Below are 17,866 nucleotides of genomic sequence, written 5' to 3'. Positions count from 1 at the left end.
GTAAGGTATTTATGATAGTTCAGGGAGTTAGTGTGTACCAAAAAAAATTCTAAGGGGTCATTGTGAAAATGAGCGATAGTTTAGGGGGTGAAAAGAGAATTATCCCTAAGTCATATGATGTTTATAATAGCAATTTGCGGGCTTAAGTGTATATTTGCTGGCTTATATGATGTTTATAAGAACAATGTATGAGTTTAAGTATATATTTGCTAGCTTATATGGCTTGTGTTGATCACATGCGCACCCGATTTTATTTTAATGTTACAATAATTGCTCTTGTAATATTATGTAATCTAGAAGTACATCAAATGGATATAAAATCGATAGTCTTAAATAGTGAATTGAATGAGAAATTTATATAGAATGACCTGAAGAGTTTGTAGCTCTAGTATAAGAGGCAAGATTTGAAAACTAGTTAAGCTCTTTATAAACTTAAACAAGCAACTAACAATAATAATTAGTTATTGTGTCAAATAGTTTTTGTATTAATAAATATGATAAGTACATTTATGTGAAAGACACTTTAGATAATTATGTCATTATATATTTTTATGAGAATGATATGATAATAACTTGTAGCAATATTTATGTCATCAAAAACATTTTGGCTAGCAAGTTCGATATAGAAGTTTTTAGAGTTGCTGATGTGATTCTTAATGTAAAGATCACTAAGATAATTAAAGATATGTTATAATCTCAATCACATTATATTAAAATATTACTCAATAAATTTGATAAAAATAATAATAATCAACTTGGTTTATCTATACGTGTAGATCTTTATCTAATAGAGAATATAAGTGAGTATATATCTTAGTTAGAATAGTCTCAAATAATAGGTTGTTTGACGTACATCATAAATTATATCGTCTAAATATTATATACCATATGAGTAAACTGAGTAGATATATAAAATAATCAAGGAAAAGACCATTAGAAAGTGATAATTAAGGTACTCAAATATCTAAGATATACCACTAACTATAGACTGCACTACTCAAGATATTCATAAGGGTATAGTGATGTAAACTGTATTTCTAATTGGGAAATATTAAATCTACAAGTAGATATATCTTTATACTTAGGAGTGCATCTATATCTTAAAAAACTTCTAGACATGTATAGCTAGATCTACTTCAGAATCTAAGTTCATAGCATTAGATAAAGTCGGAGAAGAAGTAGAGTGGCTTCAAAATTTCTTAGAAGAAAAATCTGTGGCCGAAAACTGTGTTAGCAATTTACATTCATTGCAATAATCAATTAGCTATAAGAAGAGTACAAAGTCAAATGTATAACGATAAATTACGATATATACGTCATACACATAATATTATACAATAATTGATCTCAAATGGTATAATATATATTGATTAAGCGAAATCAAATGATAACACCGTAGATCCATTAACAAAGAACTTAATAAGAGATCAAGTGTATTATTTGTCGAAAGGAATGAGTGTAAAGCTTATCACCTTGAGTAATAACACAACGACAATTGTACCTAATTGATAAGAGATCACAAGATCTAAGTTTAAAGAGACAATTGAGTTATGAGGGCATTTCTAAAATCACAAAGGAATTATTTCTTATATATTTTCTTATGATGATATAGTGATAATTAAACATATATGCATTTAGGTAACCAATGCTTTTTATAACACTTATACGTTGAAAATTCAAGTGAAATATGATAAAATACACTTACCAAGAAGTCACATACATGAGCATAAAGTGGGCCACTTCTATAAGATGATTAGACAAAATTTCTAAAGTATTCAAAGATTTATCAAGCATGTCTAGGACAGAATTGAATATAACATATAGAACCAACAATGTTGAAAGGATGTGTGAGTATTATTGTCTTATTTATACAAAAATTGAACAATTCAAGATGTTATGTTCACTAGTTAGTGAATAAATCTGATAATACTTTACTAGGGAATGTTAAAGCTTAAAGTTACCTATTGTAATACGGTAACTTTCATTATACTCTTAATCAAGTCTGCATTTCATTTACAACCAATTCATTAATGTAGGAGATTGTTAACATATGAACATAAATTTTATATAAACTTTGAGCATAAATTTAAGTGAGGTCTATATATTATTAATGATGGATAATGATAGATTTAAAAAAGCTTAAAGAGTACTTCAATGCCATATATTTACTTATTTAAATTTATAAAGAGAAATAAAATAAAAAATTGATTTTAAAGTGACCATCATGATAGTGGAAAATAAAAAAATTACTTTAATACCACATTGATTATTTGTGAGATATTGGTAGGATATATATAAAGTATCAAGTTTGACTTACGTTTTGGGCTCCAAATAATACCCATTTATGTAAATCAACTCACACACATGCACCACCCAATCCGATTCGTTTTAGTTCACACATAGGTAAAGTCAAACTTATTTTAATTTTTGTAGGATATAATTTATGTTCGGTTTTGATCTAAAGAGGTGCTCCCTTTAGATGAAGTAGTTAATCTTCTATGAGATATGATGCTTCACTTGGCTTAAAGAGGTGCATCCTTTCATGTCAAATGATATAACATTCTGTGACCAAATGCATCTTTTCGTTCCAATTGAAATTTTGAACCCCTTTGTCGTGGCAAGTTATTTCTATAAATTGGTTTATAGTTTGCATTAGAGAATCATTAGAAAAATTTAATCCATTCATACATTTTTTAGTTTTTTGCTATTGCATTGAGAAATAGTATTATAATATCCTAGTTTGACGAGATATTCAAATAACAACTTTCTTTCGTTTGCAAGACAACTATGTCCTCATAGATCGATGTCTAAGGCAATCAATGAAGAGTAAATTTGGACTTAAGGAGGTAGTATTAAACTCTAAACTTATACAGAATATTACATTCTACAATTTGTAATTTTTTAATTAATTTTATTTTTATTATTGGATCAAATTTTGTAATTACTTGATCAGATTGTTATCATTATCCGTCCTTATTACCCTACTAACCATGTTGACTAGAAAAATGAATCTTATTTAATCCAAATATTAGTGATGCCTTTATATGAGAGATTTGAGAAGAACTTCCTTCGTCACTGTTACTTTAGTAATAAGAACTAAGCTATATTAACTAAGGATGGTCGTTGATACACCTTGTTAGAGTCTTTTCTTATTGTATTAGTTATTTATTTTTATTAAAATATATTTTTTATAGGTCGCGTTCGAACGCGGAATGGGTCGCGTTCGAACACCTTTACAAACGTCTGCATTAGATTCGCAAAAATAGAGAACGCGAAATGTGCGTGCATCAGGTTCACATCAACCGAGAACATCTTTTGTGCGTTCGAACACAGTCGGGCGCGTTCGAACGCGATCGGTGGGAGTCCAATAGAATTAGGATTAATAATAATTATTTTGACTTGTTAGCTAGCCTCTATAAAGGTGTAGCTGGCAGCCAAAATTATATTGCTGAATGAATATTAATTTCTTGCCTTTTCTATCTTCTCTTTAGTCTTTCTACCTCAATCTCCATCCTCCCTCTTCACCAACTAGCCACCTCTATCATTAGCAAGGTTTTATCTATCTTCTAATCTTCCTCGTCTATCGAGTACTCCACCTTCCTTGGGATCTCGACCAATTCTTTCTTTTCGTCTTTATACTCATAACTTTATCACTAAGGCTAGGGCCAAAATTGAGAGAGCCAAGCTCAAAATTCCATTGGCCAATATTAATAAGATCATAAATTAAAGATAGTGAACCTTTGAGATTCATATTAACAAAAGTATGTCACTTATCTATTGTGCAGAGGATAAACCCCGGATCCTTCCAGATTTTAGTAATTAGCTTAATGATGAGGGCCGCCTCTAATCTCAACCATACCAACAGTGATGAGGCACTAAGACCAAGAATATATTTCAGGTTTTTTCTTTAAACTGGGGATGAGGAGAATTGTATTTGACTAGCAAAATCTTGACCAAATATTAGATTATTCAAGACATGGAGAATATTCTTGACCATATAAAGGGTATAACACATGATATGAAGATCTTTGATAGCAAGCCCATTAACCCGCTTGGGTTAGGTGACTTTATCCCATGGTACAAGATGCATACCCATATTTGAAGAATATATATATATATATATTTTTTCAACTGAACTTGCTAGAAAATTTGTCAATCAAATCGACTATAGCAAATGGAGTCCACATAGAAAGTTTCTCACCAAACTAGCACTATTTAAAATTTAATTTATCAAAATGGACTGCTGCCCAAACTTATTATCAAAAGGGATCGGATTAATTATAGTCCTACTAAAAACGCTTACAAGTTTAGTGTTTTACTCTTCTAAGGTAAAACGCTGAAATGTTCAGTGTTTTTCTTGCGGGTGAAAACGCTGAACAATTAAGTATTTATCTATATTAACCAGATTAATGAGTTGCTTAAATATTGGAGTTATGCATTAAAAAAATATTGTCTAGATTAACCGTAGTACTTCAAATGCTAAAATTTTTAATGTTTTTCGTTTTTAAATGAAACGCTGACTAGATAAACGTTTTCGAAAGAAGAATATAAATAACGCTAAATAGTTTAGCATTTCACCCAGGCAAATATTGTTTTTATTACTTCTAACAAACCCAACTAGATAAATAGGCTCATCCTAATAAACTCAATGCCACGAGCAAAGTTAATATGGATCAAATCATATCAGATTTTGAGTCTAAAATAGGAACTTTTACAATTTAATTATATTAAATTTTTTTAATTTAGTATATATATATATAGTTTATTATAATTGAGTGCATATAATATAATTAATATATAGATTAAGTGCAAACTAAATGCAGCTCTAAGTAGTTGGCCAACCCTTTCCTTGGCTCTTTCTCACTCGACACAATCACACAACATGGTCACGTAACCACACATTACAATCTCGATCCCTCTCTCTCTCTCTACATGAAAGTAAAAGCAGCCAAAACAAACCTCCCGGGCGGATCCTCCCACGCCATCCTCCCTCGTTCTCTCCGCCCTTCTTCCCCCCGCTCTTAGCTCTTCTTATATTTCTCTCCCCACACCCCCCCCCCCCCCCCCCCCCCCCCCCCCCCCCTTCTCTTTCTCTCTCTCTTCCTCTCACCTCCACCTCGCCATCTGCATTTCTCCAAGCAGAAAAAGATGTCCGCCTTCTCCGCCGTCAAGATCCTCCCTTCCCATCCCATCGCCACCGTCCGATCCGCCTCTCACAAGCCCTCCGCGGCGCCCTTCCTCTCCTCCCCTTCCTTCTCTTCTCCCCTGCTTCACAACTCCTCCTCTTCCCAATCCCTTCGCTCTCGCCCTCTTCTCGCCGTCTCTTCTGATGTCCTCAGCAGCCAGAAACCCCTCGGTTCCCCTTCCTCCGCCTCCAATCCGGTAATTCCACCCCTAAAGTTCTAATTTTGATCACTGTCCACTACTCAAAATTCGATCTCTTACAGTACCTATCTGCCGATCTGAAAGAAATTGATATGTTTTCCTTTCCTTTACTTTTTTTTTTTTTCTCTCAGGTGGTGACCAGGGAGGAAGCGTTAGAGGTTTATGAGGACATGGTGCTCGGCCGCTCCTTCGAGGACATGTGCGCCCAGATGTACTACCGCGGAAAGATGTTCGGCTTCGTCCACCTGTACAACGGCCAGGAGGCAGTCTCCACCGGCTTCATCAAGCTGCTCTCCAACGCCGACTCTGTCGTCAGCACTTACCGTGACCACGTCCATGCTCTGAGCAAGGGGGTCCCGGCTCGCGCTGTCATGGCCGAGCTCTTCGGCAAGGAGACCGGGTGCTGCCGCGGCCAAGGTGGATCAATGCACATGTTCTCGGCCCCCCACAATGTTCTGGGTGGATTTGCGTTCATCGGCGAGGGAATCCCTGTCGCCACTGGAGCCGCCTTCTCTGCCAAGTACCGCCATGAGGTCCTCAAGGAGTCTAGCCCCCACGGTCTCGATGTTACCTTGGCGTTCTTCGGAGATGGAACTTGCAACAATGGACAATTCTTTGAGTGCCTCAACATGGCTCAGCTTTGGAAGCTGCCCATTGTGTTTGTGGTGGAGAACAACCTTTGGGCGATTGGTATGTCTCACCTTAGAGCCACTTCGGACCCGGAGATCTGGAAGAAGGGCCCGCCGTTTGGGATGCCTGGAGTGCATGTGGATGGAATGGATGTGCTCAAGGTGAGGGAGGTTGCAAAGGAGGCGATTGCAAGGGCTAGGAGAGGGGAAGGACCGACGCTTGTGGAGTGTGAGACCTACAGGTTTAGGGGCCACTCGCTTGCCGATCCTGATGAGCTCCGCAAACCTGGTAATACTTGCGCATTCCTCTTCTTCTTATTCTTCCTCTGTTTATTTTATGTTACAATTTGTGATCCATGCACAGAATCAGGTTACTATTTACATGCTAATGAATTTGCTCATCTTTGACCTTGTTAAAGATAGTATAAGAATCTTAACTAAATGGAGGAAACAGAAAATAGTATAGAATTGGAAGAAATTATCAGAAATTGTGATAAATGACCTCATTATACTGAAATTACAATACTAATTATTGTTTGCTATCGGTCAGCTATTTCCTTATTGTGAATGTTGTTGCACATTCTATAACTTCTCAGGACATCAGTGAAGAAGGATACAATACCAAGTCTATATGGTAAATCATCTTAACTTAGGTTATACAAAACTGATTTGTCTTTTTTCTAAGGTTCAATGCTGAATCATGATGGGCAGAAGCAATTATCTATCCGTATTGGTAGATGGTTATCCTTCATAGATATTTTATTATTTTTTAAGGGCAATTGGAGTCTTCATTGATTGTATGTTTTTCATCTTGGACGTTCAGCTTGGGACTTCTTTTTATTTGTTAATCATAGAACTTCTCTCATGCACAGCTGGAATGATGTGATGCTCTGTGGGAAATTAAGGATATAACTCATATGGCATGCAAATGGTTTTAACTTAAGTTTTTCTTCATATAATTTTGCTTTGTGTGGCACATTAGCTCAACTTTCTTCAGAGACGAGCATAATTCCCTACTTAAATATCTATCATGTTTCTATTAGTGTTTAAGTGTAAGTTTATGCAATTTCTTGCTACTAGCATAAGACTAAACTGCTCCCACTTAAAATAGACAATTGGTTTAGATACATATTACCCCCGTAGGCTTTGGCCCAAACTCAAAGTGCCTCCCTAAACTTTGCCATGCTGCAGTATACCTACCTATGGCGTCAATTGGTATGCAGCTGTTAATTTGTTTGTCCTAAATTAACGGAACCAACATCCCTCAGCTGTCAATGATGCCTTCTAGGTGTTTGAGTTTCTTGGAAAAGTCTCTTCTTTTCTGACTATGCTTTCGTCAGAAATTAGGCACTAGTTCAACAGGCTTGAGGTTACAACGGGAGCCAGTAATCGAAGCAATCGTTCATTCAGTTTCTTATGTTTGAATTGCTTAAGCCAATTATTTGTCCTCTAACTAACCCCATATTGTTAGAAAATTTGAACAGTGGTGTTGCTTTTCATGCAGGATAGTTTATTACTTTATTATGTAATCTGAAATTCTGAACCATATTGCATTTCATGATTTGTGATTTGTGCATAATTATCAAAATTTCCTTCTGCTTGTTTTACTAATGTTATGTTAGCATTATATTTTTATAAGCTTGCAACAAGCACCTAAAAACATAGTCCACGTTATTGGTTATTCTAAGAATCATCAACTTGGACATCCTCCTTTCTGAGAACCAGAAGAGGAAATTTTAGGAACAATGAAAATGGCAAGATTCAGCTTTGATACACTCAAACAAGCAAATATAAATTTACATATTGATATAGGCTGTTGACTTGTGTACGTTTTTATGTATCTATATTATTATTTCTTTTTCTTCATGCCATGAATGGTATTATACAAGAGATTGGACACAATCTGCCACATAAACATGTTCCATAACTTTTCTGGGTTTGACTTCGCTGTTTAGATTTTCTTGATATTTCTTTTAGGCCACAACATTGTTACCTCACTTATTCCTTAGTGTTGGAGTTCCTAGATTACTGAGTCCTGACCAGTAGTATCTAAACCATTTGTTCTTATGCCACTAATTATTCTCTGCATTTTTAGAGCTCAAAATGTGGTACACTTCCTGCTAGTGACCAGATGGCAGATGTTCTAGGGATTTGAAGTATCGTGCTGTTCTATAGTACAACAGTATATAGAATGATAACTGATGTTTGATTCAGTAGCCCTTTGATGATGCCAATAAGATTTGCCCTTCCCACTTATTTGATCTTTGAAACAAAATTTTAAATTGGAAAGACCTCTTTTGTATGTAAATATTACTCCTGCATATCATGATTCCTAGATTATTTGATCTGAAACTTTCTACTTCTAGTGATTTGCTCTCTCCTTCTCAAATACAATTGCACACACAGACACTAACATGCGCACTTCCACCTCAATGTTGAATATTTACTAAAAGAGACTTCTATGAAACATGGCTTATCAAGCTCATGGATGGTCTTACTTTGGCAGATGAGAAAGCTCATTATGCTGCTAGAGATCCTATCACAGCCTTCAAGAAGTACATTCTTGAAAACAATCTCGCTAGTGAGTCCGAGCTGAAGATGATCGAGAAAAAGATTGATGACGTAATTGAAGAAGCCGTGGAATTTGCTGATTCAAGCCCACTTCCTCCTCGAAGTCAGCTACTGGAAAATGTATTTGCTGATCCTAAAGGTTTTGGAATTGGTCCTGATGGAAAGTACAGGTGCGAGGATCCTAAATTTACACAAGGCACTGCTCAAGTCTAAGGATCCAAGATCTTATTTATTTGGTTCTCAGTCCGTTGTTGAAGATTACTTACATATGCTTAACACTCTTTGTCATTGTGTTTTGCTAGTGTTTGGTCAGACATCCAAAGGGTTTTATAGAATTAAATTTATCAGTTAATATAGCTAGGTCTTTTTCTGTTTATTTGATCCGAGATATGTTATTCACGACCTCTTGTTTCCTTCTAATTGATGCATATGAATGGAACTTTTCTTTGTAACAATCTAAATAGTTATTCGTGCAGTCGTTTGTGTTATTTGACAATCAAACATATTGTAGCCACTGATGTTATGTGTAGTTATAGATGAAATATTCAGGATAAAAGGCTCTGGTAACTCAAGGGGATTAAGATCTTTTTTGCATGTCCAAAATTCAAACTACTGTCTTTTGGCCAATAATACCTTATTGTTGGTAGTGAGAGAAGAGAGTTGGTCTGTAGTAAATTAAACCAACAATGTCATCTCGTGTCACCATTTATTAAAAGGTTAGAATATTTAAAGATAAGTTTTGCTTGTTTGGCATGCCAATTTTTAAATTATTTTTATAAATAACTTATTTTATTAAAGATATACTAATAATTAAATACAAATATTATTTAATAAATATTTATATGATTAAATATATTTATTAAAATTAATATTAATGAATGAATACTCTATAATATGATTAAATACTTCATAATATAATTAAACTAATAATAGCATCCAACATATACTATTAATTGATAATAGTTTAATAATTAAAATTAATATCTAGTTGAATATAGAATGACGGGAGAGATCAAATACTTTATTTACCGGTCCAAAAAAAAACACGAGAATATTTCATTAATCTACTGTTAATAATTTTCAATCATATTAATAATAATGATTTCATTAATCTACTGTTAATAATTTTCAATCATATTAATAATAATGATTTTATTTACGGTCACAACAATAATACTAAAGTTGATTGATGATTATTCATGAAAATATAAAAAAGTTTTAAACAATAGGCCTATATCAGCTTGACTCGTGCAACTGAGGTGTTGTGTGCCACCACCGGCACGGCTATCATTGTATTAAACAAACGTAATAAATAATAGTTCATCCTTTTCTAATAAAAGTAAGAATGTTATGCTTACAAAAACTTCACAAATATTTGGTGATACAATTCTCTTGTAAAATTTGAAATACGAACTTTTACTTACCTCTTTGGGGCCCCTCTGAGTGTATTTTTAAAATTTCTCTCCCATTCAGGCCAAGGACTAATAGCTGAATTTGGTCCCTTGACCCCTTACGGCAGGTCATCTCTGAGTCAGCTCATGCCTATCTCAAAAACTTGGACCTTTTTTAGTTACTTTGAAAGAATAAAAAATATGGATATTATACAAATCACATCCTATATTTTATCTATTTTTTTATTCACACCTTGTCTTTGACGATTTTATAACTCGATCCCTCCTTTTTCTCTATAATTCTCGTTTAACATATTGACGTTATTTTAACTAATTGATATCGAATAAATAACTAAAATACCCTCATCATTATTTTTTCTCCTCTTTACCCCTCCTCTGAAGCATATGTAATTTAGTTATTTATAAATTATTTCATATATTATAACAAATATTCCTTTGCTGGTATCATTTAAATTAACGGAGGGTGTTAAAGAGAATTATAAGGAAAAAGTAAGGACCGGATTACAAAAACTTCAAGGACGGTGTGTGAATCACAAAATAGATAAAATATAGGGTGTGATTTATGAAATTCTCAAAAATATTATAAAAGCTATATATTACCCTAGAAATCAAGATGTTTTTTTTAGAAACTTCGCTGGAACAAACTCCTAACCCAACCAGTCTTGGTTGGGCTAGGATAGAGTTTGAACAAGATTTGCCCTGGCCTTTATGAGGAAATGATCTCTCATTTATTATTTGATTGCTCTTTCACCTAGGCTTAGTGGGCTGCCTTCAACAACATCTGGCCCATTATGGAACCTCGCTTGGGCTGCAAGCTCCTCATATTTGATGGTAGCTTGCTGCCAGTGAACTTCTGCCCTCTTTAGATTGCCATCATCAACGTTATGTTTTAACACATTTAGAAGCATCAAGATAATATCATTTTCAACAACTTTGTCGAGCCAATGTTAGCGGTCTAGGGAAGGATTGTCACTCTCACTTATGAGTATTCTTTTCCTAATTGCTCCTGGTCAGATCCCCTTCTCCTCATCTCATCCATTGGGAGCCTCCTCCTCGATCTTGGCATGCTCAAAGTCAATGGCACATCTAAAGGTATGAGCTCAGGAAATAGCTTAGTTGACCGTGAAACCGATATTAGCAAAGAGGATCCACACTTACAATAATTTTGCAACAAATTCAAGGTTTGAGAAGAGAAACCTTCCACTATGATGAAGTGAGGGTTTTGAGGTTGGAAGAAAAATTTTGTGTACTAAATGTGGGAGAACTCCAAAAGGAGATTTTAAAGGAAGCTCATCATACCTCTTACACTATACATCGTAGGGCTATTTTCTTGCCCTTCTAATCTGGTGGTATCGACTTTGTCATTCACTCTCCTATGGATATCCCCTATTAGCTAAGTGCCACCATGGTATTTTCCTCTCTACCCTGATAGTCGAAGCTATTGCTATAAGAGATGTTCTCCTCAGCCTCTCTCAAATAGACTACTGCCATGTTCTTGTAAAGTCTAATTTCCTCATGCTTGTCAATATTCTGAATAAGTTTTATTGTTCGCCTTAAACTATTCACATAATTATTTGTTGATAAGCAAATTTCAATCATTTAATAAGTTATGATTGCTTAATAAGTTGTGATTGTAGTATTTTGTAACCACAGTTACTAATTAATACATCTTTTTTTATCAGAAAAGAAGAAAAAGAAAAAAGAAAATGAACAATCACTTTACCAGAAAGAAACGGAAAGTTTTTCCTTTCTTCTTATTCTTTGGTGTATAAAAATAAATAATTTTCTCCATGTCTTTTTTCATGGCTAAACCTATAAATCAAACTATTTTAAGTCTGTCCTTAATTTTTTTTACACATTTAATTTCATTTTATAAACTTAAATATGAGACTACGTGCAACAATTTCTATACATAAGTCAAATTAGCAATTATATAAAAATTTCAAATCATTTTAAAAGTAATTTATATCTGAGAAAAATCTCTACATAAGATGCCAATCCAGTCAACAACTTAAAATCGCTAAATGAGAAAACAATCTACATAAAAAATTTTACCTAAAACTTAGTCCCCCCCCCTCTTCACTTATAGAATAAAGGTGAAATATTCTAATTTTTAATACTAGAAGAAGAGAGCTAATACTACCCTTGACTATATATTAAATACACGTATCTATGCGGGGTTATAACCCTGCACTCGGGTGTGCATGGTATCGCCCTGCATTGTGCGGGGTTATAACCCTGCACTCGGGTGTTCATTCTTTTTCTTTTTCTCCTCCTCTGTCTGTGACTGAGGTTTGAGGCCAAAACCAACATCCTAGCTCTAGCTTTGCTTGCAGCGATCACCATTGCCACCTAATCAACATTCCCTTCTTCGTTGCCTCCGATGGGATTCTTGAAAGAGGAGGGCGACGACGCCGAAGGAGGACTTGGTGACGGCGTTGGAGCGGTTGAGTGTGAGGGCAGAGATGTTGCCCCACCATAGGGAGACACGATCGAGGAGGGAGGAGAGAAAGGAGAGGGTCGTGGTGGAGACCTCAGGGTTAGGGAAGGAGAGCTCGGATCAGAGGCCTTAGATGAGCATGTCGCAGAGGTCGGGGTAAGGTTGAGCGAGCGGAGAAAGGAGAGAGAAGAGAAAGAGAGGAGAGAGCAACTATAGCTGATATGACCGGTAATTATGTGTTATCTCAAAGAGTAAAATTATAATATTAAATTATTAATAAATGATTTTTAAAAAGTTGTATAGAATAAGATGAGAAAGAATATTGAATTGATATACTAAAATAAGATAAGATGTTGTTTAGTTACTATACCAAAATAAGGAAGCTTATTCTAGAAGAAGCCTGTTCCTATTCCACAAGTAAACAGGGGCTTAATTATTTAAAAAATCTGATTTATTTTTTGAAAGGTCTGAATTTTTTAAATCAGCAACTTACTTAAGTTTTGAATTCTACTAGACACTTAAAATACATTTTTAAAAGAGCTAGTCTGATCAAAAAACGACCCAATCAGTAAATAGCGTATGCATAGAGCAATACGAGTAAAACGAAAAAGCAAATCATGAAGGAAACATGGCACTATATTTTTAACTCATTTCCTCTATCTGTGAGCTACACTCACGGTACAATCATTTCTCTCCTCCCTATAATCTTTATCTGCAATGACTTCAATCTCCAAATCTTGTTAGATGACCTGACTGTAGCTCTGCTTAAGAGCATTGCCATCCCAGATGCAGAGATGGATCCCTAAGACGGTCTTTTTTTCCCGTCTCATAATTTCCCTCCTATCTTCCCAAACCTTCTCCCTATTCCAAATATGACCGTCTTCGTCAAGATGCCGCGGTCGAGAGTACAAGCGAGGGCGACAGCGCCACCAATTGCCAGGAACTTGGGGATGTTAGCTGCCCAATGCTTTGGCTTCTCGGCTTCCACAATATCCGTGGCTGAACTGGTGCTGGCATCACCAGAAACCAAGTCATCAGCATCGAACTTTGTGTTGATCTGTGCCATCACGGCACAGCGTGACAGTGGCTCATTGGACGTCCTAGTTATCTGGTATGCCCGGAGACCGGGTTCGATCCTCTTGACGCAACCCCACATTCCCTGCCGAACACCTAGCTTTGCAATCTCCCATGGAATACCCATGTCCTCGTGATGGAACAACAAGATCTCACATGCAGTCCTCTGGCCATCCCCTCTCCTTGACTCAACTGATGAGCAAAAGAGTACATACAGTTAATAGAAAAATTATAGTAGTCGTGAAGGTACATCTTTAAATTGAAAGACACAACTATGTAAGAAGAGAAAGAACTGGATAAGGAATTGACTCGAACCTGGCCTGATGCACCAGCTAGAATAATACAAGTCTACACGACGTGGTTTGTTGCGTCGGGGAACAGAGGGACGAGGGACTCCCTGTAACATGAGATGAGAGGTTAGAGATACCTCAACTGATACATGTAATTAATTTGGTAGAAGTATAACCAATATCATGTTAAATGGCAGTATCACATGCTGTTTTGAATAGAAGAGTGCAATAGTCTACATCGCAAACTATAAGCAGATGGCAAAGATGACAGGCAAACATGACGGTCTTGAACACTTCCAAAGGTACACTCAACACCCACAAAAACAGCTGAAAATGCACAAAATACAAAAATACTATCCCGGTGAAAATGATTTTTCACTTCCTGCATCAAACTAGGAAATTTCTTTAACTTGATTCAAGTCCTATTGTTCATTGTGTGGCAGTGGCAATTAGATCCTCTTCAAAAGATCATGACATGTTTTGCAAGCTTCAATTAGTAAATGTTATATGCACTTAACAAAGATGACAGATTATTTAGACAAATAAGCCTCAAAGAAATGATGTATGACAATAGAAGTAATAAAGTGTGAGTAAATAATAGGAGATGAAGAGACTAAGATTCACTGATTGATATTACAAGATCAAACAGAAATCAACATATCTTTGTTTATCATATTTTCTGCCAAGTGTCAATATTGCATTTAATTCCTCAAACAGGCCATTATGATAAGGAAGTTCAACAAACAATCTTGATCTGAGCTGAGCTCAAACTGACTCGGGTTTAGGGCAAGTTGAGTTTGAGCCTTCCTTAGCTAGCACATCTAGAGATCAAGCTGATTATGAGCTTTTAGTAGATTTTCAAACACAGCCAAGCCCAGCTTGTTCAAGCTTGGCTCTTTTACACCCAGAATTATTCCTCTCTCAAGTGCCTTGAGATTTGTAGAAACAGTTAATATACTCTCAATTGCCGTAGGACATACAAAAAAGAAACTATAGATTCCCTCGATCTTGTTTCAGATTACTAGTGCAGCTCCTTAAAAAATAAGATTTATCTGAAGCTGCTGGCATTTACTCAAATATTATTGCAATTTAAGTGTAATATGAAAAGGGAAACAGCCACTAGAGCATTTATCTGATGAGGTGATTACATGAGATTACCCAAGTAATTTTTACTATATCTGATTATAGTATATCAAGCATATTGACACATGTTCAAGTAAAAGTCTGCGGCATAGGAAAAAATAGGATAAGTACCAAAATATCAGTAAAATTTCAACTAGTTATCTGTACTATATTCATCAATCACAAGAGAGGAAATTGGATCTTAACATGGATTTGTCAAGAAAATTAATAATTGAGCTGATAAAATAATTATATAGGTAATAATATTACGTAAATTCCATCAATTGATGGACAATCTTGTTATAAGAACTGATTGATGCACGGAATTTCACCTACAGACCTATTAAGTCCTCAATTTCTTGAAGTCAATTTATATAATTAGGGTTGAAAAGATTAATCAAAATAAGCAGGTAATTGAGAGAAGAAATTGACGAAAAAGAAATTGAGAACTCAACGAACAAACAATTTGTTCTAACATAAGGTACATGGTGGTATCAAGCTGATGAGTCTTATAGATAAAATTGCCTGAAGATTAGGTAGGAAACCTATCTACTGTCTCATTGTCAGGGTTTAGTGAATCAGAATCTGACAAATGAGTTTTAAAGGAACCTGATTCTTTCATTTAACTAACAACAAATTGACTGTGGGAAACTAGCAAGTGACAAAACCTACAGAAAAGGAAAGGAATAAAACATATGATATCCCCTGTTGTCCATAGAAACCCATGTTAAATAAGGTGGTCTTGTAAAACATATCTTAAGATCTTAACAAACTGCCCCTGACAAGACCAATTCTCAGTTCTCACTTAACAAATATTAAAAGTTATAACTTCTCATGCAGTTACTTTTAATTAATGAACTCAGTAAAAATATTAGAAGAAGTAAATAAAGCAATGGAATATGAAATAAAATGACATAAGGTGCAAGGCATGTGAACTTCTATCTTAAGTTAGATAAGTATAGAATATATGACACTGTCCATGGTTTAAGTGATTGTTGCAACATCTTTTAACCTAGCAGGACCAAGGGAAGAGGTGGCAGGAGTAGAACCAACTATAAAAACCTATGAAATCACCTGGAGGAGATTAACAGCTAATTATTCAGTTAAATGGCTAAAAAACAAATTAATATCACACAAAAATTCTAAAGCCCTTATCCACTGATCTAGGTAAAGATTGAGGAAAAAAAGTTGGACAGAGACATATTATTCTGCTTTCAAGTCAGTGGAGCAAATTAAAGGTAATACTGATTAAAAGACCTATAAAATCTTAACCATTAAATTAGAAAGTGACGGATTATTTATTGCGTACCTTTGTTACACAATAATATGCTCTTCCCGACTCCCATATCCTTCGTCCTATAATATACTCCCTATCACTGCAGAAGAAGGGAAACTGCAGGAACAATTCACAGGCAATAAGCAAACACAAATTTGCACATTAAAATATTATCTGAAGAAGATCAAACAATGAATCCTCACCTTTCTAATCCATTGAACTACCATAGTTCCTGTTGCTGAGTTCTCCTCCAAAGTTTCATGATAGAGAAGCATGTCATCCCAACCATTCTTCCTCCGGAACTCATCGTCCCAGAAGAAGTCCCTCACAATTTCCGGCGTTGCGTCCTCAAACACAGTGCTACTTCGGTACTGCGGTGGGCCGTTCTGGCAGTAGGGCAGAAGTAATTTAGTCCGACACATACATTTTAAGCTGACCATAGTAAACAAATATGAATACATTCAAACAACTCCCTTTCCTATCCCGATTTCTACATCCCCTTCAAGACTTGTACAATAAAATTATAAAATCCTCAGCACTTTGAAGTATGCCGTGTACCTCAGGATCTCTCCGCCAGGCTTGATAGCTCATGTTCGGCAATGTTCTTTCCATCATCTTATGCCACGCCGGTCCACCGTCTGTAACCTCAACCAATTTGTAAAGATGCTGTAAGTCCTCTCCCGTCACTGCCAACTTCTCACTCTCCACCATCTGAGGACTACAATTCCGACGACCATCAACCAAACCCACATCAGAAACCACAATTCCAGCGATCCCATAAGCAAACAAAACAAAAAGGAAAAAAGAAGAAGAAAAGAACACATACATAAAAGCATTTCAACAAACAACTCATACCTCACTACAACCGCCTTCTCCGAAGAACCGACGCAGCTCAGCGACTGAGACTCCAACAAAACCAAGCTCGGGGACGGGGAACTCGTCGGACATCCCAACTCAACCTCCTCTCCGCCGAACAACTCCGCCACCGACCTCGGCCTCCACGCCCACCCAACCAACAACCCAACAAGCGCCGAGATCCAAAGAGGCACCAAGAAGACGGTCAGTTCCAAAACGACATCGACAACGCCACGCGTTCTCCAGATCTCACCGAAGGCATCCAAGATCAACCCCATCTCCAAGAACCCAATATACCAAATCGAGAGAAAGGGGGATACGGATGGATCCTCCCGCTTGGATTCTCGCAGGGGCCAAAACGCCAAAAACGTATCGTGCGTCACAAGTATGAGCCGCACGGAAAAGAGAGAGTCGGAGTTTGGGAAGCAAAAGATGAGGCGAGATGCGAGCTTTAATATACGTGCGGGTATTGGGGGCGGGGATAGAATTGGTGACTACCGACTTACCGCGTCCTCGTTTTGCACGTTGTCTGACGACTCAGATTTGTGACGCCGCGGCGGAGCCACCAATTTCACATGGGTTTTGGGGGGGGGGGCTGATGGTCAGAATTGGTAAAAGGTCCGATCGTAAATAAGAACGGACGGCCGGATTCCCATCACGGTGCGAGGTGTGAGCAGTAGGAATTGGACGGTGGATGGAGGTTTGTAGGGTTTTGCGGCTCCGTCCCTAACTTTGACCTTGATTAGGGCACGAGGGAAATGACAACAAAGGAGCTCACGGTGGTCGATGCCGTCCAAATTTAACGTCACACA

The 17,866-nt window shown here is 36.3% G+C and overlaps 2 protein-coding genes across 2 annotated transcripts; one reads left to right on the top strand and one right to left on the bottom strand.

Annotated features, from left to right (window-relative positions):
* The first annotated feature begins 5,063 nt into the window (after window positions 1–5,063).
* Window positions 5,064–9,141, top strand: LOC140763728 (pyruvate dehydrogenase E1 component subunit alpha-3, chloroplastic-like). Its single transcript, XM_073102047.1, has 3 exons — window positions 5,064–5,382; window positions 5,517–6,303; window positions 8,521–9,141. The coding sequence occupies exons 1-3, from the start codon at window positions 5,149–5,151 to the stop codon at window positions 8,796–8,798; spliced, it is 1,299 nt and encodes a 432-aa protein (XP_072958148.1). The 5' UTR covers window positions 5,064–5,148; the 3' UTR covers window positions 8,799–9,141.
* Window positions 9,142–13,002: 3,861 nt separating this feature from the next.
* Window positions 13,003–17,599, bottom strand: LOC140763836 (uncharacterized). The gene is made up of 6 exons (XM_073102200.1): window positions 17,055–17,599; window positions 16,758–16,917; window positions 16,403–16,585; window positions 16,233–16,316; window positions 13,827–13,908; window positions 13,003–13,703 (listed from the first exon to the last, which is right to left on the bottom strand). The coding sequence occupies exons 1-6, from the start codon at window positions 17,330–17,332 to the stop codon at window positions 13,264–13,266; spliced, it is 1,227 nt and encodes a 408-aa protein (XP_072958301.1). The 5' UTR covers window positions 17,333–17,599; the 3' UTR covers window positions 13,003–13,263.
* Window positions 17,600–17,866: the final 267 nt, after the last annotated feature.

This window comes from Typha angustifolia, chromosome 7 (assembly GCF_048772165.1).
Source record: "Typha angustifolia cultivar Huaian chromosome 7, ASM4877216v1, whole genome shotgun sequence".
In the NCBI taxonomy this organism is placed as follows: Eukaryota; Viridiplantae; Streptophyta; class Magnoliopsida; order Poales; family Typhaceae; genus Typha; species Typha angustifolia.
The sequence above is the reverse complement of the archived record's forward strand: the minus strand, read 5'-3'. Positions and strand labels throughout refer to the sequence as shown.

Coding starts and splice junctions, on each gene's coding strand:
- LOC140763836 (XM_073102200.1), bottom strand. CDS start 17,332: ATGGGGTTGATCTTGGATGCCTTCGGTGAGATCTGGAGAACGCGTGGC. Junction 16,918..17,054: donor GAGAAGGCGGTTGTAGTGAG/GTATGAGTTGTT, acceptor TCGGAATTGTAG/TCCTCAGATGGTGGAGAGTG. Junction 16,317..16,402: donor TAGTTCAATGGATTAGAAAG/GTGAGGATTCAT, acceptor TTGTTCCTGCAG/TTTCCCTTCTTCTGCAGTGA.
- LOC140763728 (XM_073102047.1), top strand. CDS start 5,149: ATGTCCGCCTTCTCCGCCGTCAAGATCCTCCCTTCCCATCCCATCGCC. Junction 5,383..5,516: donor CTTCCTCCGCCTCCAATCCG/GTAATTCCACCC, acceptor TTTTTCTCTCAG/GTGGTGACCAGGGAGGAAGC. Junction 6,304..8,520: donor TGATGAGCTCCGCAAACCTG/GTAATACTTGCG, acceptor TTACTTTGGCAG/ATGAGAAAGCTCATTATGCT.